The sequence below is a fragment of the Balaenoptera acutorostrata genome, chromosome 7 (assembly GCF_949987535.1).
Source record: "Balaenoptera acutorostrata chromosome 7, mBalAcu1.1, whole genome shotgun sequence".
Lineage (NCBI taxonomy): Eukaryota > Metazoa > Chordata > Mammalia > Artiodactyla > Balaenopteridae > Balaenoptera > Balaenoptera acutorostrata.
In genome coordinates this window covers 23,203,216-23,226,090 of record NC_080070.1, presented here as the reverse complement: position 1 = coordinate 23,226,090, position 22,875 = coordinate 23,203,216, and the positions used below count along the sequence as shown (strand labels likewise).

Sequence of the window (22,875 nt, the reverse complement as noted above, 5' to 3'; positions counted from 1 at the left end):
CTGTTTTGTTTTAGTATAGTGTGAAGACTGGAACAGGCCATATCTACAGGGAGATTCAGCAGATATGGACTAAGTGATTGCAGTGTTTCAGGGTAAACATTATAAAAATAAACAAATGAGCCAACTAATGGAATGTGATAGACAGGATGCCTGAGTAATTACTATAAATGCTGTGCCCCTTTTCTGTCAGAGACCCAGAAAAGACTTTAACCTCTAGGTCTATCAATCTGGCTTCTATCACTGGTCAGAGTTAGTGGCACTTTATGTTCTAAATCATAAAGGCATGATTTGCCCTTGGTATGCTCTAGCAATTTTGTTTTCTTTCCATCAAAGTTTGTTATCTCATTGAAAGAATGTAAAATGTATGGATTGGTGATATCACACAGGTGGGTGTCTACAGTCTTGAGAATTTGACATGCAGGTGGGAATTTTACCATGTGGGAATTTACTTGAGTTCTTAGACTGCCAACAGGTCAGCCTCAGCCGTGGTCCCTAGAAATAAAGTTCAGGAGTGAAACCGAATTCTGGACTCTTGGAAGATCCTTGACTATGCGATTGATCCTGTTTTCTGGTGCCCTTTTGGGGGCATATCTACTGTCGAGAAACATTTGTGGGGTAAGTTATGCTTTCTGATGCCTATTTGAATTTTGCTTACCTGATTCACACAGTATCTCACTGGATTGTTGCAGAACAATGAGTGTAAGCGTTCAGCATTTTCAGAGTTCTTTTAGATTTGGAGAGAGGGGGTAGTGGAAATAATAGGAATGAGTGATAAAAAAAGAGATGAATGAATTTAAAGGAAAAAAAAAAACAAAAGTGAAAACAGAACACATGCACCCTATTTCTCTCTGTCCTTAATCTTTTTCCCCTCTGATGATCAGAATGTGGGGATGACAGACATCAGTGAAAATAAAGCTGTTTGGTCATTTGTCTCTGTGTCATCTCAGTAAGTGCTGGGTTATTCTCCCATCCTCCTCCCTACCTTTCTGGACTTCATCCTCCATGTCACCTTAAGTCCTCCCATCTTCAGATCTAGTGTCTAGGCAGTGGGACCTCATGAAGTGGGAGGACCAGAGCTGCAGACTTCAGCCCAAATCCAACTCTCATGGCTTTGTAGGATCCATCTTTGCTCCAAAGTACTTTGGTTTCAAGATTCTATAAAGAGCTTTAGACAGCATTTCTTGAAGAGTGTTCCAGGGAACTAATGAAGTGGCCAAATAAATTTGGCCCAAAAAAGTGGGTGATCAAATAAATTTGGGAATCAGAGGGTTAAACAAACTATAGAATTTCTAGGAACTTTTACTAAATTAGTGTGTATTGTAAATCTATAAAAGGGGATCTAGGTTGCTGCAGCTATCCTTTTTTTTTTTTTTTTTTTTGATCCTCAAACTCCTCCCCACCTTTATTTATTTATTTATTTATTTATGCTGAACAACTCAAAGGGCTATTATTCCTTAGAACACACACCAGGAAATATTAGCCCAATGTATTACTTTTCCCAGTGCCTTCCAATTTTAAAGGAGGACTCCTGGGAGTCTATACATTAACCAAAAGGAATGAGACTCGAATGGAAGATTTTTCAGACCATCTATGGCCAGTGGATACTGGGAGGCAGAAGAGACTTGAAGAGCTCACATTCTATCACTTATGTATTCCACTGGAGTTCACTGGAAATTGGATGATACTTGATTTCAGAGGGTCTGGGTTCTGGTCCCTTATTATGGCTCTTTGTACCAATCCCTTCCCCACCGCATAAATGGGCAGGGCGGTGACTCAGGAAGTCAGCCTACTCAGAGAAAGGGAGAGAGGAAAATCCTTTGTCACCAAGGAAGGGCTATAAGAAATCCAGCTCTACTACTGAACTTTTTTTTAAGGATATTTGTTTGCTTGTTTTGCAACTTCTCTTTGCTGCCAAGGAGTCCTTGATATCCTTCATTACTCGTGTGTGTGTGTGTGTGTGTGTGTGTGTGTGTGTGTGTGTGTGTGTGTGTGTGTGTGTGTGTGTGTGTAGAGAGAGAGACACACATACACACACACCATGATTTGTCTGGGTTTCAATTGTCCCTAACAATACCCCAAGTTTGGGTCACATGAATGGGGTTTGGAGATGGAACTCTGATGCATTTCAGTTAACAACAAAAACACCCTAGGTCTACCCAGATGTAAATTTGATTCCTCTTTTGAGCACTTATAAGCACCAAATTAATTATTCTACCTTTTTAAAACTTATTTCTGAAAAACAGGAACAGACAAGTTTTAAAAGCTGATGCTTTATGAGCAGCAGGTGTTACTTGATAAATAATCATTAGCTAAAGGAAAGGTAACTTTATTGGCAAAGTTCCTGCTAGGATTAGGTACAGCTCTTAATTATTATTTAGATAACATTTCCTTGGGGGAAGAAAAGCCATTCTATCAACTCCTCATTCTGGGGATGTGGGTCAGTATACTATTTATTAATTTCTTGATTGTCAAAGAGATTACTGACTGCTGCATTAACCTCTTATATGCGGAGACTAACAGGAGCAGAAAGCAACAGGAAACAGTGTCGAGGTTTTGTTTTTAAGGTCATGTCTGTGGTTAATATTTTTTAGAGACCAAGTTCTTGAGATCAGACCAAGGAATGAAGAACAAATAAAAACTCTGGTGGAATTGGAGGCTGAAGAACATCTTCAGGTATCTGTCCTGGAGGGGGCTTCTGTTTCCCAGAGTGAATACTCCACAGTTAGACACGATGACTAAGATCTCTTACTTTGGATTGTATCTTGTCTTCTCTGATGAGAAGTATGGAATGCTAACTCATGGAGCTGGGATCCAGAACACCTGGGCTCTAGTCCCAACTGTATGACATTGGGCAAGTCATCTACCTTCTGCATCTCAGAGAAGGTAGGTGACTTGCCCAATGTCATACTGACTTCTCTCCCATTCAGTATAATGAGGATAAATATACCATTCTTCTATCTCACAGATGTTTTATAAGAATGAAAAGAGAAATCAAATGTGAAAGTTATTTTGAAAAATTATTGAGCACCTTTAATGCATTATTTCCCTCCTAAATAATTTATAGTATTAATATTCTGTTATGAAATGAATTGGGTCACTTGAATGTCAACTGTTAAAAAAAACTGCCATAGTTTTAAATAATCTTTACCTTCTTCCAGTTTTAATATTTAACCATATGGGGGGAAAACCATATAACACATATGCTGATGCTTGGACACTTAAAAACAGTTCTTGCAACATCATAGCGATTCCACAATGATTCTAGTCTTGGAGGCTTGAGGTAAAATAGATAACGAATTGATTTCTTGAAATCTATTCACGCTGAGCTGTCCATTTCCCTGGAATGACCCAGTCATTGCTTTGGCCTTTTATCCCTTTCAGCTTGATTTCTGGAAATCACCCACCATCCCAGAAGAGACAATCCATGTCCGAGTTCCCTTTGTCAGCATCCAGGCAGTCGAAGTTTCCTTAAAGTCCGAGGTAATTGCTTATCCCATTGTGATTGAAGATGTTCAAGTAATTATCCCACAGTCCACTCTTCCAGAGGCTTGCTGGTCCATATGAAATGAAGGTCCACCCTCTTTTATCTTTGTGTACCCTCTGCCAGGGAAGGGACCTGTGGGTACCACTAGGGCCTTCCTGAAGTCTGGACTACCCCTGCAGTGGGTAGGAAGGTTCTATCCCTCTTTTTTTTGCATTTGGTACAAGTGGGATATGGTAATAAAAAATGTAATGGAAAGGGCAAAAAAGAGTCTCTGGCATGAAATACAAAGGGCAAACTGAAGAGTGTGAGTCAAAGTAGGCAAATGTAAGTTGTTACTCATTTAGTTTTTAATTGGAGGTTACCTCTGACCCTGGGTTCCCAGAAAGGGAGAATGAGCCATAACACAACCACAGGACTGACTGTCATCCTATATTTGCAGCATCTGTCTGGCCCAAAGTCCCATTAATGCCCCATCCCCTTTCAGGGTGCTGCCAGAATAAGGGAAAGGCATGACCCCAAAGCCTATAGGACAGAAAGAAGAATGCTTGGGACTGGGGACCTGAATGTCACCACTTCCCTTACAACTGTAGATTCAAATGCATTGCTATAAACTAATCATAGGTGTGACTGATTTAGGTTCTCTTGGACAAGGAGAATGAAGAAATGTTCCTCAGGGAAGAGAACAGAATGGTAACTTCAACTTTGAGGCTTATCTATACCTTGGAAGAGGTAGGTGTTTCAAAATGAACATCAGAGAAATGGGCCATGCTTTCCTCTGATAACAAGACCTATACTTCCACTTGGTGATTTAATGGAAATTATTCTCATATTATTTCCTAACTTCTCCAAATTTCCCTAGGATTTCACAGCCAGTATCAGTGTCACTGCCTTAAGTTAGGACCTGAAGCCCACCTGCCCATCCCAGCAGCCACTGCATTATTTAGATGTGTCCAGGAGTGGCTTAAGTGAGCACAAGACAGCCGCTAATGCTCATACTCTCCCCTCAAGGTCCCCTGGCTGATTTCTGACCTGTGCCACCCACAAGCCATCTGAGAGCTGTGCTTCATGGCTGCCACTGATGATGGAATCAGGGGACACTTGATACCACTGACTTCCAGCCAACGGTGGAGTCTCCCAACCTGCCAAATTCTCCTAGACCTCATGGCAGCAAAGTCTTGTGCAATCTCTCTGCTATCTTTCCTGAGTTTTGTTGGTGTGAAGAATGCCCCCTCCCTTCACCTGGATCGCCTGGACAGTGCTACATCTGCCTCTTTGTGACACATAGCTTTTCTTGGGGGGCACAGGTGTCTGCTTGCACTAACTGATTTGGGAGGGTGGGGGAGGGGATGAGGAGTTGGGGTTTGGGGGTTAAGGGGAGAGGTGGAGGAGCAGGAAAGAGCCAGAGAGGAGATTATCTGGTAGGTGCTGATTCCCTAAATAAGCAATTCTAAAATGCAGAGAACTTAGAAAACAATTTTCCCCCTGCATTTATTTGGTGGCAAACCCTGACCCGACCTAAACTCATTTTGGGGCAAAATCTGACCTGAACTGACTTGCTACTCACTTATTTTACTGCCAGAAATATTAATGTGCTTGAGTATGGAGCACTGCCACATGTGTAAAATGTATCTTTCTACCTTTTTTAAATTGCATACACAGACACACACACAGACACACACAAATCTTAATTTGAAATATGTATGGCCCCTAAAGGGTTTCAGAGTAGGGACTGTGGACCAGTACAGAGAGTGAGTGAGAAAAGGGAGTGGCCGAAACAGGATGCGCTCCCTCCTTTGCCTGGCCTCACAAATTGCTGTCCTACGAGACCAAATGCTGGCAACAGCTGGAGGAGCCGTTTTCATGCCGATCACTCTCCAGACACGCCCAGACATGTCTCAATCCCAGTCATGGACACAGTTTGGGTGCCCCAGCTGTACAGGATTGCAATCAGCCCTGCAAATAGGAGCCGAAGTGGCTTGTGGCAGAAGTGCCTCTGAGGCAGGCACCCCGATGCCCCGGTCTGAACCAGCCCGGCTGCGTTTTGCAGCACCTGCTTCTAAATCCACCTTTTTTTTTTTTTTTTTGGTGCCACTACCATTTGTGTTCCTCTGCTAGTGAGGGGAAGATGCTTTCTGGCTGGGAAAGTTCCACCTCACAGCTGGCTTGAGGCAAGCCACAGGCAAACCAGAGCAGTGCCATTTTGTTTGAAGCACAAAACTGGAAAAAGCAGGCTCCGCTACCACAAAATGGCTTCCCTTTTCCCAGCCCCTGCGGATGCCCAGTGACTCATCATCTCTTAGCTTTGATTCCAGCAGTCCTCAGTCCCACAGCATCTGCCGTGTGGTCCTCTCCATTCCCTGAGGGGATGGAAATGGAGGAGAGAGAAAAGTCACTGATGGATGCACCAGATTATTCATTCGCAAATGTCTATTTCTTCATCTTAAACATTTCAGATTTCCTGAGAAATGGATAACCTCGTTGCTGGGCACCCTGGTCTAGTGAGCAAAGTGGACATTGGCTATTCTTTCAAAAACCGGCCCATGAACGTGCTCAAGGTACACAGGTGCAGTGGTGATTTTTCCTCTCGATGCTTCTAGAACCTCGCTCTTCCCAGGCGGGCCGTCAGTCCAGGCTCTGCCTGCAGAGCTGTTCCTTTTTTTTCCCTCTCCTCCTAACCAGTCCTTGCTGGTTTTGACTATCCACCTCCCTGCTTCCCCCACCCCCCTTTCTTTTTCTTTTTATTGCGCGAGCTGACGCAGGTCTGCAGGAGTGAATTAATGTTCTCCTCTTGATAGATTTGCTCTTAGGGAAACAGGCGTATGCACCAATAGGAACAGAGGAAGGGGGAGGTGGTGCGGGCCCCTGGGTGAGCGGGGAAAGGGGAGGTATTCTGTAATTAATCAAGGTAGCCGTGCTGTGCCTTGTTTTTCTTTTACTCGTTTCTTTCGTTTTTGTTTTTTTTTTTTAAACCGAGAGTTTAAAAAAAAAAAAGAAAAAGAAATAAAAGTTCCAGGTACTTGCTGAAGCCGCATTTAAAACCAAAAGAGTTCTTCTTGTGCAGAATGATTGGCAACCAAACGGCAAAGGCAAATGCCCAGAAACGCAGGCATTTTTTAGTTGCTAGCCGGAAAAAGGTTATGGTTTTACTTCAACCTGTACGCGCTGACAACAGTTAGTGCTGATAATTTCAAGCTTTTTCACCTTGCCTTGCAAAAGAGTGAAAAGTATTTCCCCAGATTTCCTAGAAAGAGTTTGTTAAGGGGGGAAAAAAAAAAAAGATAATGTCACGACTCCCTGCTAAATTTGGAAACGTTATGGCTGAGAACCAACGGACTCACTGGGACAGATCCGATTTCCCCAGAGCGGTTCTCCCAAAGCAGGCCTGGGAGGAGTGGTTTGCCTACTTTATGACACCGTGGCACATTTGCTCATATTTACTACCTTCTTTTCTTTTGATTTCCTTTTCCCTGTTTCTCCTACAGTTGGGTCAGGAAACCCCAGATTCTCCTCCCCCTTGGATTTTCCTGGCCTTTCCTTCTCCCGGGTGTTTCGGTGGTTCGTGGTTGAGAATGTTATTTGTTTTCCAAAGTTCCCTATTTGAGCTCTTTGGAGGAAAAAGCATGAAACACTTTAAACTAAAACTCTCAAAACGCTTGAAAAGTAATTTTTAGCAGGGATTTACATTTCTCATTTACCTTATCTGTGATGTTTAGAATGCTGCAGGAAGATAGAAATTGATGGTGCAAAAATAATCTTTTCCTCCCCATTTACTGATTCAATTGGCAAAGCCACTGTTCCAAATAAAACTGAGTCCTTTAGATCATAAAATTTAAACTCTGGAAAGGACTTCCAGAGCCTACCATCCTGTTTTTAGGAAGGACTCAAAAGGTTATCACAAGCATTTTTATTACAAAAATAACACAATCATTGCAAAAAATGGAGAAGAGAGAAACAAAAAATGAAAAAATCCCTATTTCACTAATTCCACAACTATGGGATTGATAGCTATTAACATTTTGTTGTACATCTTTCTATGTTTTCCTCTCTTTTCTTTCCCCCTTCCCTTTTTCTCCTATGTTTGTGTGTGTACATATATATACATACACATGAGCTAGCCTTTTAAGAAATAAAAATGGTATCATACTATTTGGCAATCTATTTTTAAAAATTTATGGCATATGATGAACATATTTTCATGTCATCACATTATCTGCAATGATTTTTTACAAACATCAAATGATGCCCCTCTTGTTAGCCTGTATTTAAGTTTACATTAAAGGAAAGGGACAAAAAAACCCCACGTTAAATGCAAAGTTAATTGACAGCATCACTGTCTACACCTCCTCCTTCTCAACCACATCAAGTACAGAAAGAGGAACAGGGGCTTCCCTGGTGGCGCAGTGGTTGAGAATCTGCCTGCCAATGCAGGGGACACGGGTTCGAGCCCTGGTCTGGGAAGATCCCACATGCCGCGGAGCAACTAAGCCCGTGAGCCACAACTACTGAGCCTGCACGTCTGGAGCCTGTGCTCCACAACAAGAGAGGCCACGATAGTGAGAGGCCCGCGCACCGCGATGAAGAGTGGCCCCCACTTGCCGCAACTAGAGAAAGCTCCCACACAGAAACGAAGACCCAACACAGCCATAAATAAATAAATAAATAAATAATAATTTAAAAAAAAAAAAAAAGAAAGAGGAACAGACAAGGGGTCTGTGGTGGTGGAGCCATTCACACTTCCATGCTTGTTTTGCAGTTCAGCACGGGAGGAGACAAGCTGGCTATCTGGCTAGAGGCTGGGATCCATGCCGGTGAGTGAGTTACACAAGCTACTGCACTGTGAACTGCAAATAAGGTCATTTTGCCCAAAATTCCCCATTTATTTTGTCTTTCTGGGGTCAGGCCCCACCTAACCTCACAGCAATCCCTGTGGTCCTATGGCTGACGCTCTCATCCCAATCCCTTCTCTTGTCACACAGTCAGGAAACAGACCCATTCAAACCTAATTTGGTATTGCCCCATCCAGCACCCTGGCATGTACCTCCGTACTCCCCCAACCTGCTGGCCACTGCGTGCTCTGTTAAAAGATAGAGCTACGGGCTTCCTTGGTGGCGCAGTGGTTAAGAATCCACCTGCTAGTTCAGGGACACGGGTTCAATCCCTGGTCTGGGAAGATCCCACATGCTGTGGAGCAACTAAGCCCATGCGCCACAACTACTGAGCGTGTGCTCTAGAGCCCGCGAGGCACAACTACTGAGCCTGCGTGCCACAACTGCTGAAGCCCGCGTGTCTAGAGCCCATGCTCTGCAACAAGAGAAGCCACTGCAATAAGAAGCCCGTGACTGCAACGAAGAGTAGCCCCTGCTTGCTGCAACTAGAGAAAGCCCATGCGCAGCAACAAAGACTCAATGCAGGCAAAAATAATAAATGAAATAAATTAAAAAAAAAAAGATAGTGAGAGCTAAAAGAGATTAAGAGGGTGGCAAGTAAGGACACCAAGGGTCAGATTTCAGCATAAGAACAGACTAGAGAACATTGCTTTGCTGCCTGGAGCTCCTAGGGCTGTGGCACGATGTACTAGAGATCTATAAAATCACAAAAGGACCTCAGATAGAGAATATAAACAGGTGCCAAAAGAGTTTACTTTGACCTACAGATATAAAGTGGAACTCGTTGAGGGTTTTTGGGTTCTGAAAAATTTCCAAATCTGACTTAAAGTTAGGGTGTAGCGATATCTCTCTTCCACATGTTCATTGGAATTAGAGTCAGGACACCGTGCTGGCTGTGACCTAGTCTGGTATTTCTTAAGTAATTCAAAAATGACATGCTATAAATCAGAATGTTAATTCATGAGCAAAGGAAACCAATCTACATCAGATCATTCAAGCATGTGCAACCACGTGCATACCGGCTGATACATTTTTTCCCTTCAATTAAAATGCAGTTACCTTTAGGTTATTATGAAATGGATATTTAACAGTTGAATAATAATGCCTTAGGATGGCTGAGCACAGGAAATGAATAAATTTTAATCCAGCAGAAACTTCAACTCTACTGCAATTGATCACAAGTAGAAATGTAATTCCCCAAATGGAATTTAACTGGTTCTCTGGGTCTTTAGAGAAGTCTCTGCATAATTAAGTAATCTGATGTTGGTCGTGAGTACTTTTGAGAAGGTATAGCCTGTGTGGTGATTAAGGAAACTGAAAAGATTTCTTTGGTTCATAGGTCCCTCTGAGCCACAAACACAGTTGCCCACCATTGCAAAATGCCTCACTAAAATTAATTGGAAGAATTCTGCTTTTGAGAGAGAATGGATAAGTGATACCTGATTTTTATTTAATATAAGTAAATTATTCTGATTGGAAATAAAAGTATCGACACTGGCGTATTAAACACATTAATAGGAGATTGGGCTTTAGTCCTGGAAGACTCTCACTGACCAGCAGTGATAGTTCATATTTGGAAAAAACACATTGCCTTAATATTCTCTCCTCTGTTCCCTGGTGAAAGGGGAGTATGAGATTGACATATATGTTGTTGTCTCTGCTCAGATTGCCTCTGATTATGGAAATGACCCATCCATCACTTTGATTGGATACGATGGATATCTTCCTGCTGCTCTGATGGCTATGTGTTCTCTCAAACCAAAGGAAGCCTGGACTTTTTCTCTTCAACAAGAATTTAAGGAGATGTGTAGGAACTTCAAAACAAAAGTGATTTTTCTGTTCTTGATTTACCCTAAACGGAATGCCTCATCTCTCAGTAGTGGCCCTGAATTGAGGCATATAGTGATGTTTACAATCATTTCATTTTCCAACACACGATATCTTTCCATATTGCCTTGGTCAGAGCTCATTTCAGCTGTTAGGCTGGGCTATTAGAGTTCAGTGTTCACCGTGAGTCACCTAGGAGATTTGTTCCAATTATCCCTGTGTTTTGATGGTAGGATTGATAGAAAAGAGGAGGCGGATGTTACCTGCTGACAATTAGATTGCTGTAGGATTTAGGTAGGCAGTACAATGCATCTGGCATTTTACTTACAATCTGTAGAAGAAATCCTCTGTTATATCACAAAAACGAGTTATGCAGGTTTTTTTTTCTTTAAAAATCTCATTACAGAACACCATTATGGCAATTGTGACCCCACATATATTCAAAATGAATCAGAGCTTCAAGTTTATTTTTGGAGAGAGCACACTACGATAGCATTTTTCAACGCGCGTTCAGAAGGAACTTGTAGAAATAGTAGTACTCGTCTCATGAGATACCCTATGAATAAAGGGTTCCACAGTCAAGTTTGGGAAATACCGCCCACTGTATCCCTCTCTTGGAGCTTCATAAAAAACATTAAAGCATTAAAAAAAAACTTTAGAAGTTCTGAAGTAAATTAGCCAGTTTAACCTTGTATATTCCCAAAATGTTCTATCACAGAACCCTCAGGCTCTCCCCACTATTTTTTTGTTTTTTAATTTTTGTTTTTTGTTGTTATTGTATTGTTGACATTTGAGAGGACTGTGGTTCTACGGAACATGGTTTGGCAGGTATTCATTGGAGGAGATGGGGGCTTATTTACTTCTCGCCTCGGTGGGACGGCCGAGAAGCTCCAAGCAGAACCCTGTGTGAGGACTACTGGTCAAGTCTGTGGGCAAGAAAAATGAGTGCAATTCCAAAAGGGCTTTCCCGTGAGGGATTGAGAGAAATTAACAGAATTCTAAAGGAAACTTCTCATTGGACTGAATGACCGTCTTTTTTTTTCCTGTATTTTCTTTCCGTTGGATTTTAAAGAATCGTATGTGGCAGAAGACCTGGTTCAAGGTATCTGGAAGCCTCAGTGTTGGTGTTGATCCTAACCGGAACTGGGATGTGGGTTTTGGAGGTGAGCACGGGGACTTTACCCCAGGGATAGTCAGATGTTGTCTGGCCAGATAGCTATTTGCATGGCTCTGCAGTGCTGTCAGCCTGCTAAGCCCATTCAGGATTGAAGCTATTTAAAAACCTATTTGAAAAACACTTCACTAAATTCCCTTCACAGGCACACAGTGCTGTCACTGAGCTCTGAGGAGCATTTAATGTATTTTGTCTCACATCTTGATTTTCCCATAAGCTGTATCCCGGCTCAGCTTCTGAGCTTCCAGAGCAAGACTTTGTGTGGTGGCGGGAAGCCTCAGGAAGCCCTGAACCAACCACTAGAGGGGGTTGGGATCTAGTCACAGGAGAAGCATTACATCATCTATGGATGCTTAGAGAAAAAAAACTAAAATGAAGTACGAATAAGATTAAGAAATTGATTTTCAAAATAGATTCAAGGAGAAAATACTTGCTTCCTGTTCTGCCTTTGTTGACTTACAGCTCTAATTTTTCGGGGTCCAGTGCCAGGCTGGTTGGGGGGCTCCTTTTTGCTTTCAGGCACCAGTTAAAACCCCTTATGTTTCTCTAATCACAGAGTTAAAATGTGTTTGGTTTTTCCTCGTTAGGTATGATAGCAGTAACATTAGAAACTGTCTTTTCCACTGCAGTGTTCCTAACACCTAGCATAGTGTCTGGCACATAGAAGGCAATCACTAAAGACTTGAAAGACAGATGAATTAATAAGAATCATTGAACCAAGAAAGGATACACTGACAGGATATGGATGAGTGGCAACTTCATTCATCGCTTTTACAAATTCTTTTTTTTTTTAGTGTAGGAAAGAAAAAAATCAAAGCATCAGATCCAAAATACTGAACAATGTCCAGCAATTCAAAGTCAAAAGTTTTCCTGGGATGTTGTTCTTATTAAATAATCTCCAAATGAGGTGATAGGTTGTATATATACTTTGTCCGTATCATTTAGAGACTCTGGGGAGTCCCAGCCTCTACCTGTCCCCTCAGAGTTTCTCTAGCATTCAGAGCCCTGGCCAGGCCACAGTGGGCTCACTTCAGTGGTCATGAGTAACTCCGTAGCTGATAAAATGAGGCCAAAGGTAGCCTTTTTGTCAAAAGTAATTGTGACTTCCTCACCACAGAAAGGGTATCAGAGGTTCCTTGCATTTGTGGCTTTGTGACTTAGAAGTACAGACGCATAGAATCTTCTACTCTTGGGCTCTAAGAATTGGAAGAAATCCCAGAAAATGAGCTTGCTCAACTCCCACCCAATGCAGGAATTCCATCTATAATATTAAATCTAGTTTTTCTTCCAACAACTCCCACAGAGAGGAGATGATTTAATTTGATAGTTCTGGGCTTCCCTGGTGGCGCAGTGGTTGAGAATCTGCCTGCTAATGCAGGGGACACGGGTTCGAGCCCTGGTCTGGGAAGATCCCACATGCCACGGAGCAGCTGGGCCCGTGAGCCACAACTACTGAGCCTGCGCGTCTGGAGCCTGTGCCCCGCAACGGGAGGGGCCGCGATAGTGAAAGGCCCGCGCACCGCGATGAAGAGCGGTCCCCGCACCGCGATGAAGAGTGGCCCCCACTTGCCGTAACCAGAGAAAGCCCTCGCACGAACCGAAGACCCAACAGAGCCAAAAAAAAAATAAATAAATAATTTGATAGTTCTTTCTGCCATATAGAGGAGCCATGTTTTTAAAGAAGAGAGATGTGTCCAGAATCTCTTGAGTTAGGTCTCCTGACTGGGTCTTAGTTTTATTTATTTATTTATTTATTTATGACTGCGTTGGGTCTTCGTTTCTATGGGAGGGCTTCCTCCAGTTGCGGCGAGTGGGGGCCACTCCTCATCGCGGTGCGCGGGCCTCTCACTATCGTGGCCTCTCTTGCTGCAGAGCACAGGCTCCAGACGCGCAGGCTCAGTAGTTGTGGCTCACGGGCCCAGCTGCTCCGCGGCACGTGGGATCTTCCCAGACCAGGGCTCGAACCCATGTCCCCCGCACCGGCAGGCAGACTCTCAACCAGTGCGCCACCAGGGAAGCCCTCCTGACTGGGTCTTTAGGTAGTAATTCAATCTAATACAATGACAATCTTGCTCTGATTTCCAGAGGAGGAACTGAAGTGATGCAAGGTAACTGCCTCCATACACTGTCTCCTTAAAGCTCACTGTTCTCACTTGGCTTCTTCTGCATCCCATCACAACCTGGAACCAGCAACAACCCTTGCTCTGACTCATACCGTGGACCCAGTGCCAACTCTGAAGTTGAAGTGAAATCCATAGTGGACTTTATCAAGAGTCCTGGCAAAGTCACGGCCTTCATTACCTTCCACAGCTATTCCCAGCTGCTGATGTTCCCCTATGGGTATACATGTGCCGAGTCACATAAATTTGATGAGCTGGTAAGTTTCTGAAACTTCATTTCAGCTTGGACACAAACATCCATGGTGTGGACAAATAAGTTTCAGTCATAAAGATAGGTATTGAGATGGGGGTATACTAGTGACAGGTTACAAAGATGAATGAGACATAATATGTCCAACCGCTGAGAAGATTGTGACACAGGCAAAGGTTTGAAAGACTTGCCTAAATTAAATTTCCTTGGGAAATAGAATTCATGAAATTATTGTTGCCTTAATCTAGATGAGCAGGAGCCTGATTTGACTATAAATTCCCAGGATGTGTTTTCTGTTGCTTAAGAAATAATCACTTGGATTTGGACCTGAAGCTCTTGGAGTTGTAGTCAGTTGCTCTATGCTAAGCAGTGCTGCCTCCAGCTCTTTGCCTTATACCTTCCTGGTGTCTTTGGCTCTGTGATCCGTCATCATGCTGCACTGGTGTGTGCTGGGCATAAAACACTTCTCTAAGGTATCACTTGATACCCTCCATCGTCTTTCCTGTTTCAGGAATGAGCAAACTGGTGGCAGCCTTAAGTCAGATGGTGGCATCTCAGGGGGCTGCTTATAATTGAGCAGGTGCTACCCCAGCTGAAGAGAATGTGCAAATATTTCCAATATGGCTTTTAGGCTTGGTTTTTGAAACCCATATATTAGAGATAAGTCCTGAGATGGGACCTTTTGGTCAGTTTACTTTCAAGTACATTGTTGTCAGCAGCTAGCAGAAATGGAATAGATTATTCAAATTCAGGTGTATCTTTCATCTCATCAGTTGCATTTTAGCCCCTGTAAGCCAGTTTTCAGGGTTTTGATGGTGAATATTATCACTAAAGGTTGAATCAAGGGAGAGAGAATGTCAGGGTTGAATGTCAAAGGTACTTTTAGTAGCTCTTATCTAATGTAAGATAACCTTACATTACCTAAACCTGGTGCTTAAATCTCTACCATATAGTCATCCAGCCTATGATTGGATAGCTCCCTGCCTCCAAGGGAGCCTTTTCCATGTTGGGGCAGATTTGATTGTTTGAGCTCAAGCCTTCTGCTTATGGTTTTCACATACCAGCCCTGGTTTATCATCTTGCTCCAGAGAGCAAGTTTATTTCCCTTTGAGAGGCAAATTCATTAATTACTTGAAGATTAGTAACCTGCTTCTCCTAGGTTTTTCCTTGCTAAGTACCCACCTTCCTTCCCTTCAAGCACTCAGAATATGTTCCCAACTTCCCTCACCCTTCTGGTTGCTATTTTACGAATATGCTTTGATTTGTCTGTGTTCTTCAAGGGCAGCTCCCAGAAGTGAATGTAAAACTCGCGTTGTGGGGTTAACAAGCATAGCATAGAGCATGACCATAACTGCCCTCATCCAGCTTATGCAGTTGAGGGTCACATTAGTTTTTTGGCAGTGGCGTCGTGCCGTTGACTCATGCTGGGCTCATTGACAGCCGAAACCCCCAGGCTCTGTGAGTATTCTGCTGAGCCAGGTTTCCCCCATCTGGTAATTGTACAGTCGTTTTCCTGGACCCAAGTTCAAGACCTTACATTTATCCCTAGCAAGGACAGTAAAGCCTCAATCAGTCAAAATTGGAACCCTCAAATAATGGAAAATACTTTGCTGAGCTCTACTTCTTGGAAAAAGAGACAATCATAGGGAAATAAGCCAATGTAGGGATCTAGTTTAAAAAAAAAAACAACTTCCTGGATACATCCTTGAGTCAGTACACATTCTCTTTAGCCCCTTACTCCCACCCTATTTCCATTCACACTCCTGAACAAGGAGAGCTGGTGGCAAAATAATGACCCTGGTGTATTTATTGCAAAAAGCTGAAAGATGAAATGAACAACGAGGGTCTGCTGTATTTTCAGAGCCAACAGAAGCGAACTTGTGCTTACTTCCCAGTGAAAATGGTTGAAACAAAAAGGGTGTTGTGCTTAATTAACCAGAGTCCAGTTCATCAGACTGTCCCATTCTACGTTCTGCAACTGGGCATCTGTTCTTCCAAGAGACAAGCACTATCTATCCACCTTTCCTTGGTTCTCTCACTCTAGAATGAAGTGGCCCAAAAGGCTGCCCAATCTCTGACAAGCCTGCACGGCACCAAGTACAAAGTGGGACCTATCTGCTCAGTCATCTGTAAGTATCTAACGTGTTTTTACAAATGACCCACTAAGATAGCAGGCACCATGTGATTTGGGGTCAAAGCCTTTAAATGCTCTGACATGAAATGGGTAGGCCTTAAAAATGCAGGGAACCCAAACTTACACAGTTTTCTTTGGCGAGGCTAGATCTCCTCCATGAGATACTTACTATGTGGTATTTAGAGCAAAGAACTTCCTAAATATTTGAGTTGTGTGTTCTCTGCTCTGCTTGTCCTGATCCTTAACGGCTCACTCTCATTATGTGGAATTTCTTTGCCTGAAAATGGGCATTTATCAAGACTCTGACCTAAGTTATCACTTTTATTAATTACCCATTTCTTGGCTAAGAGAGGCTCACACCCTAAGTAAACCCATGGACTGTATGTGGGGACAGAATGGGTGCAACTCTTAAGAGGACCCAGAGGTTTCAGTGGATAGACTCTGTTGCAGCCATTTGTCCATGCAGAGTTTGGGGAAACAAAGAGGAGGACAAGTCAGGAGTAACAGCAATGGCAGGTATAAAGCTTGGGAGCCTGCTGTCAGACTTCCCGATGCTCCTCTCTCCCATAGTAAATCGAGATAAGAACAAGAAATGACTGCAGCGCTGTTGGAAATCCTAATGCACCCACATGCAGATTATTAGTCCTCCAAAGGAATCCCCTCACTTTGTTATGGACAAAGCCAGAAACTCAGGACCCCACAGTTGAATGCCCAGGGGTTCCCTAGTGCTCCCATGCCCATGGATCCTTTGGAAACAAATGACTTTTGTAGGCACCCACTGTGCCTAAAAACACACTTTTATTGAGCATATACTATGTGCTAATCATTGTATATGATTATATACCTGTCTCCAAGTACTGGAGACATAATGAACCCACAGAGAACTCACTGTTTAATATGGGAGATGAATGGGAAGACAAACTTTAGTATGATATGTGCAATAGTAGGCTATACATGGTACAAAAGTATTAGAAAGTTGGAGGGATTTGATTTCATCTAGGAAGAGGGCAGGGTTTTGAAGGCTAGAGAAGAGGAAGAGGAATGGGACATTCTGGCTCATTAGCACATGCAAAGGCACAGACATGTGAAACTGCATGATGGGCTCTGTGAACTACAAGAAGGAATGAAAGTGGTAACAAGAGTTGGGGGAGTTCAGGTTTTTGTGTGCCATATTAAAGAATTTAGGTTTTAACCCAAAGGATTCTGGAAGCCATTGGAGAGTTATCAGCAGGGCAGCGAGCACACTGAGGCATTGTGTTTTAGATAAAACACGTTAGCAGCAACATGGAGGATGTGGTGATGATGGACTAGAAGTAGGAACATCCCACAAGAAGAGCAGGAAGAGTTCCGAGGAGAGATGATGGCTCACACTACAGCAGTGCCAGTGAGGATGGAAGGGAGACATTTACAAGGTAAAATCAAAAGTTTTTCGTCATTGATCAGAAGTGGAGAGTTTCCCACTGATGGTCATTGAATGGTGCCATTAACTGAGGGAGACATCCAGGCAGGTGAAGGAGGGGTGGGGCTGGAAAGATGAGTTCAGCTCTGGACATACTGAGGTTGAGATAACTGTGCTGTTTTCAAGTGGAGATGTCCTGTACGCTTTGGGCTGTATGCCCCTGGGATTCTGCCGAGAGAGAGATTTAAGGGTAGTTGACACAGAGAAGGTGGTTGGAACAGGAGAGCAAGGAGGTCATTTGAAGTGGGAAAAGCCCTGGGCAGAGGAGGGGAGCAAGATGTTGGGCAGCAGAAGTGGTTAGCAATGATGGAGGGCATGGCAGCAGGGCTGGGCAGAGAGGCCGAAAACCTTGCGTTTCAGAAACCAGGGAAGGAGCAATTGTTGGGAAGGAGGCAGTGGTTAACAATGACAAAAAGGTCACAAAAAGGTCAAATGTGAAAAGGACAGAACATTTACCATTGGGTTTTCATTACTAGCTTATGGTGACCGTAACCAGAGCAGTTTCAGAAGAGTGAGGGTAACTGGAGGAGTACATGGGATGGGAGAAGGGGAGGCCGAGTGAGTAGACTACTCTTCAGAGGAGCATGGATGAGAAGGGGAGGAGAGAAAGGAATGGAGGGTTTTGTTTTTGAGCTAAGAGATTTGTTTATTGATTGTGGGAAAAGGAACAATAGAGAGGGAGAGGTGGAAGATATAGGAGAGAGAAGAAATGACCAAGGCAGTGCTGTTCCAAAGAGGGGGAGAAGAGGGGCAAGAAAGGGATAAGCAGAGGTGGGCAGATCAGGCTTGAACAAGAGGAGAGTGTGCCGACATGCTGGGGACACTGACATAGCTCTATCTGTAAGAGGGTGATGGTGGGAATCTGAGGGAGAGCACACTTGTTAGTCATGGTTTTCTTTTCTTTTCTTTTTTTTAAAGCATACTTGATTTTTTTAAAAAATTTATTTTATGTTTGGCTGCGTTGGGTCTTCGTTGCAGCACGTGGGCTTTCTCTAGTTGCAGTGAGCGGGGGCTACTCTTCTTGCAGTGCGCGGGCTTCTCATTGCGGAGGCTTCTCTTGTGGAGCACAGGCTCTAGGGCACGCAGGCTTCAGTAGTTGTGGCACGTGGGCTCAGTAGTTGTGGTGCATGGGCTTAGTTGCTCCACCGCATGTGGGGTCTTCCCGGACCAGGGATAAAACCTGTGTCCCCTGCGTTGGCAGGCTGATTCCTAACCACTGTGCCACCAGGGAAGTCCCAGTCATGGTTTTCTTAATGGGAGTTTTGGAGAGCAGAGGAGTAATAGTTCACTCACCATATTTAGAACACTTAATGGAAATCCCAAGACTACTGATTTGGTAATATTTCAGATCATGAAAGTTTCTTTTTCTTTTTTTTTCCAGGTTATGGTTTTCTTTCTTTCTCTCTTTCTTTTTTGCTATTATGATGTATTTTTAAAACTTCATAGAAAAACGAGTCTAATAATGATCATACTTTATTATCAGTTTCAATTTCATTAATGTTTTGTCATTGAACACAAATATATTTATCTAGTTGTAATCAATGTCTGTGTTCAGCTTTTTTTCATTTAACATCATTTCCCATATAGTTCTTTAAAAAATTTATTTTATTGAAGTATAATTGATTTACAATGTTGTATTAACTTCTACTGTATAACAAAGTGATTCAGTTATACATATATATATTCTTTTTCATATTCTTTTCCATTATGGTTTATCACAGGATATTGAATATAGTTCCCTGTGCTATACAGTAGTACCTTGTTGTTTATCCATTCTCTATATAATAGTTTGCATCTGCTGATCCCAAACTCCCAATCCATCCCTCTCCCATCTCCCTTGGCAACCACAAGTCTGTTCTCTATGTCTGTGAGTGTGTTTCTGTTTCATAGATAAGTTCATTTGTGTCATATTTTAGATTCCACATATAAGTGCTATCATATGGTATATCTTTCTCTTTCTGACTTCATTTGGTATGATAATCTCTAGGTCCATCCATGTTGCTGCAAATTGCATTATTTCATTCTTTTTTTATGGCTGAGTAGTATTCCATTGTACATTTCCTACATAGTTTTATGTTATTTCCACTCTAGGTATTTGTTATTCAATTATACTGCCATATCCCAGTTATTGGGCCTTTGGATTGTTTCAACTTTTTGCTAAATAGTGCTACTATGAACATATTGGCACAAACTTCTTTTTCTTTTAGGCGATTCCGAAGTCAAATGTAATGAACAGCTTTGGAGCTCTATCTACATATTTTTTAGACTATTCTCTGGGAAGACTGATCTTCTTACAGTTGCCCAGACCTTTTTAACTGTGTTCCATGTGGGATTGTCCTACCCTTTGGTGGGGGAACCTCCAGGGAGGAGGGCCCCCTGAGTGGTGGCAGTGGGGTAGAAGGCCATTATGGCCACTTGAGGCTGAGGAATGCATGTTTTCTCTGGTTGGCCGCCCCTGAGTGGAGGCTGGAGTTCAGAATGTCAGCAGAATGGCATCATTTGCCCCGAGACACATACATGGGGTCTCAGCCATTTTATTACAAGGAATCTAGTTTTCCGCCTTCCTTTTCTGAGGTATTTACAAGTACTGGAGACCTTGAAAGGCCTATATTTAGTATGTTTTTTTTGGTAAAGTCACAGATGTTGAAGATACTTCCAATAAGCAAATGTCAGAGAAGTATAGGGTTTGCTGTCTGATCTTTTGTAATGTGACCATTAATGGTTAATCAAGTTCTTGCTGCATCTCTGTCCAGAGCTGACTCTGTTATCCTTGATTCTGGCCTCATTCCAGCTTGGACAAGCACTGCCTCTAAGAACTAGTCCCAATGAAGTACTTTTTGCCTCTTGCCCCCGATTGGTATGCAGCTCTGGGCTGAATACCTGCTTCGCTCCACCCAAGACATGGCTGAACGTCTGTGGTGGGTGAGACATTTTCTGGGCAGTTTCTCATCTGGAAAGGGCTATAAGGAGCTGCATCACAACAGGTGTTTGGTCCAGAAGTTGTTACTTGAGTCTTTCTCAGGGGGAAATAAAACACAGACTTTGGGGAGAGAGGTCTGGGTTTGAGTTATAGTTCCATCACTTTGGAACTGAGTAACCTTGGGCAGGTCACTCAAACCTGGTCACTCAAACCAGGTTGCCTTGGTTTTTTCATCTATGAAATGGGTTGTCAAGAAGCTCTATAGATAGAATGTAGAATAAAAGAGTTCACTAACTCGAAGGCACTATATAAATGTTGCTTGTTCGTTTCCTGGTGAACTACTCTCCTCCAGATACCTCTGATCCTTAATGTGGTCCAACTTTTCTGATGGGATCTTAGTCATTTATGGATAATGATGATTATAATCACCACTGACATTTACTGAATGCCTATTCTACATACATTATCCCATCTCCTTCACTTAATCTCTCTGAGATTTCCTCATCTGTAAAATGGGACTAATACTAATATCTACTTGTGACACAGGTGAGGATTAAATAAACCAATTTAGCATAATGTCTAACACATTTAATAAACACTCAACAATTGATTGAATCATAAACATTATATTATCCCATTTAATTCTCACTGGCCTGTGAAGTAAGTAGTATTATTATCCTTATTTGACAGAAGAAGCATTTGGGACTCAGATAAGTGACTGTCTTAGGTCACCCAGCTAATGATTTGCAGAATCAGGATTCAATCTGAAGCCAGTCCACTGTGGACCTCTTAGTGGGATCATCTGTGTCATGTGACCACACCAAAGGTATAAGTTAGTAATTTTGGTACCCAGGAAAATTCAGTTCAAGTCAGCAGCCATTTGGTGTTTGTTATTTACCAGGTGCTACCACGGCTGCTGTGGGTGAAGGCAAAGACACAAGACACAAGAGTTCATAGTGTTAATTCCCAATATTAACCACTAGTCCTACTTTTCCCTGGTATAACCTCCCTGGTCTTCCCCTTTGCTTGGCCCCGTTCTTAGGGATTAGGTGACTCTATTTGACCTCTACCTGCCCTCCCTCGGACGGGCCTCAGACCCGACCTATTGCTTAGCTCTTCTGAGTCATGGTTGCCAGAAGTCTTTGTAGGCTAATGCTACCTTCCTTTATCATTTGTCACATCAGTGGCCACATATTACACAGGTGCACACTGTTGGTTTTACTCACACATATAGGTGCTGGGCATGTTATTTGTTATCAGAACAAAGCCTGTTCCATCCTTATGCTGAAAGTCCCCTGAGGGCAGGGACCAAATCTTTTCCTCTATTTGTAATCCCTTCTCTCCCACCAGAGGAAACAATGTTTACACCTAGCACCCAACTGAAGAAGGAAGTGGTGTAGCCTCCCTAAGCTGTAGAAGATGCCAGTAGGAGAGCAGGCAGGATTCCAAATGGGTGGGTGAAGCCAGAGGCTCCTAAGAACACCAAAGGAAGGCTAAGTATAGTGTCCATTTGAGTAACACCTTTTGCTTTTCAAATTAATCTTGTATTTTTTCATAAGCATGGCCCTCTACTAAGCTATGCCTGTTCTCAAGGTCCATGCAGATAGGGGCCTGACTTATTTTTGATAGTGGTAGAACTTAATATAGAGGTTACATAACTGTGAGAGGCCAGTGGGAATAGCGTAACCAGACTTTATTCTCATTTGCCCTTCAGACCAAGCCAGTGGAGGAAGCACTGACTGGTCCTATGACTCTGGAATCAAATACTCATTTGAATTTGAACTGGGAGACACAGATCGATATGACTTCCTCCTGCTGGCCAATCAGATCTTACCCACAGTGAAAGAGACCTGGTTTGGCTTGAAGACAGTCATGGGGCATGTGCGAGACCACCCCTATTAAGGCTCTTGGGAATAAACACCATTAAAAGCTCTTTGGTTTGAAGCAAAGTTGGGTTATGATTATTTATTATTTTTTTTTAAATAAATTTATTTATTAATTATTTATTTATTTATTTTGGCTGCATTGGGTCTTCAGTGCTGTGCGCAGGCTTTCTCTAGCTGCAGTGAGTGGGGGCTGCTCTTTGTTGTGGTGCGCGGGCTTCTCATTGCAGTGGCGTCTCTTGTTGCGGAGCACAGGCTCTAGGCTCACGGGCTTCAGTAGTTGTGGCATGCGGGCTCAGTAGTTGTGGCTCACAGGCTCTAGAGCACAGGCTCAGTAGTTGTGTCACATGGGCTTAGTTGCTCCGCAGCATGTGGGATCTTCCCAGACTAGGGCTCAAACCTGTGTCCCCTGCATTGGCAGGCGGCTTCATAACCACTGCACCACCAGGGAAGCCCCTGCATTGTGATTATTCCTTTTTCTTTTCTTTTCTTTTTTTTTTAAAGATATGTAATTTTTTTCCCTTAAACTTATTTAATTAATTAATTTATTTTTGGCTACATTGGGTTTTCGTTGCTGCGCGTGGGCTTTCTCGAGTTGCGGCGAGCGGGGGCTACTCTTCATTGCGGTGCATGGGCTTCTCATTGAGGTGGCTTCTCTTGTTGCAGAGCACTGGCTCTAGGTGCGCAGGCTTCAGTAGTAGTTGTGGCTCACGGGCTCTAGAGCACAGCATCAATAGT

The 22,875-nt window shown here is 43.0% G+C and overlaps 1 protein-coding gene across 1 annotated transcript; it reads left to right on the top strand.

Annotated features, from left to right (window-relative positions):
* The first annotated feature begins 477 nt into the window (after positions 1-477).
* CPA2 (carboxypeptidase A2) lies at positions 478-22,156 on the top strand. Its single transcript, XM_007177158.3, is given in 14 exon segments — positions 478-579; positions 581-615; positions 2,592-2,673; positions 3,382-3,516; positions 4,121-4,213; positions 5,938-6,039; positions 8,238-8,336; positions 10,036-10,073; positions 10,075-10,101; positions 10,103-10,129; positions 11,266-11,361; positions 13,550-13,748; positions 15,786-15,870; positions 21,969-22,156. Coding segments are annotated over 14 exon segments (1,236 nt in total). The 5' UTR covers positions 478-549.
* Positions 22,157-22,875: the final 719 nt, after the last annotated feature.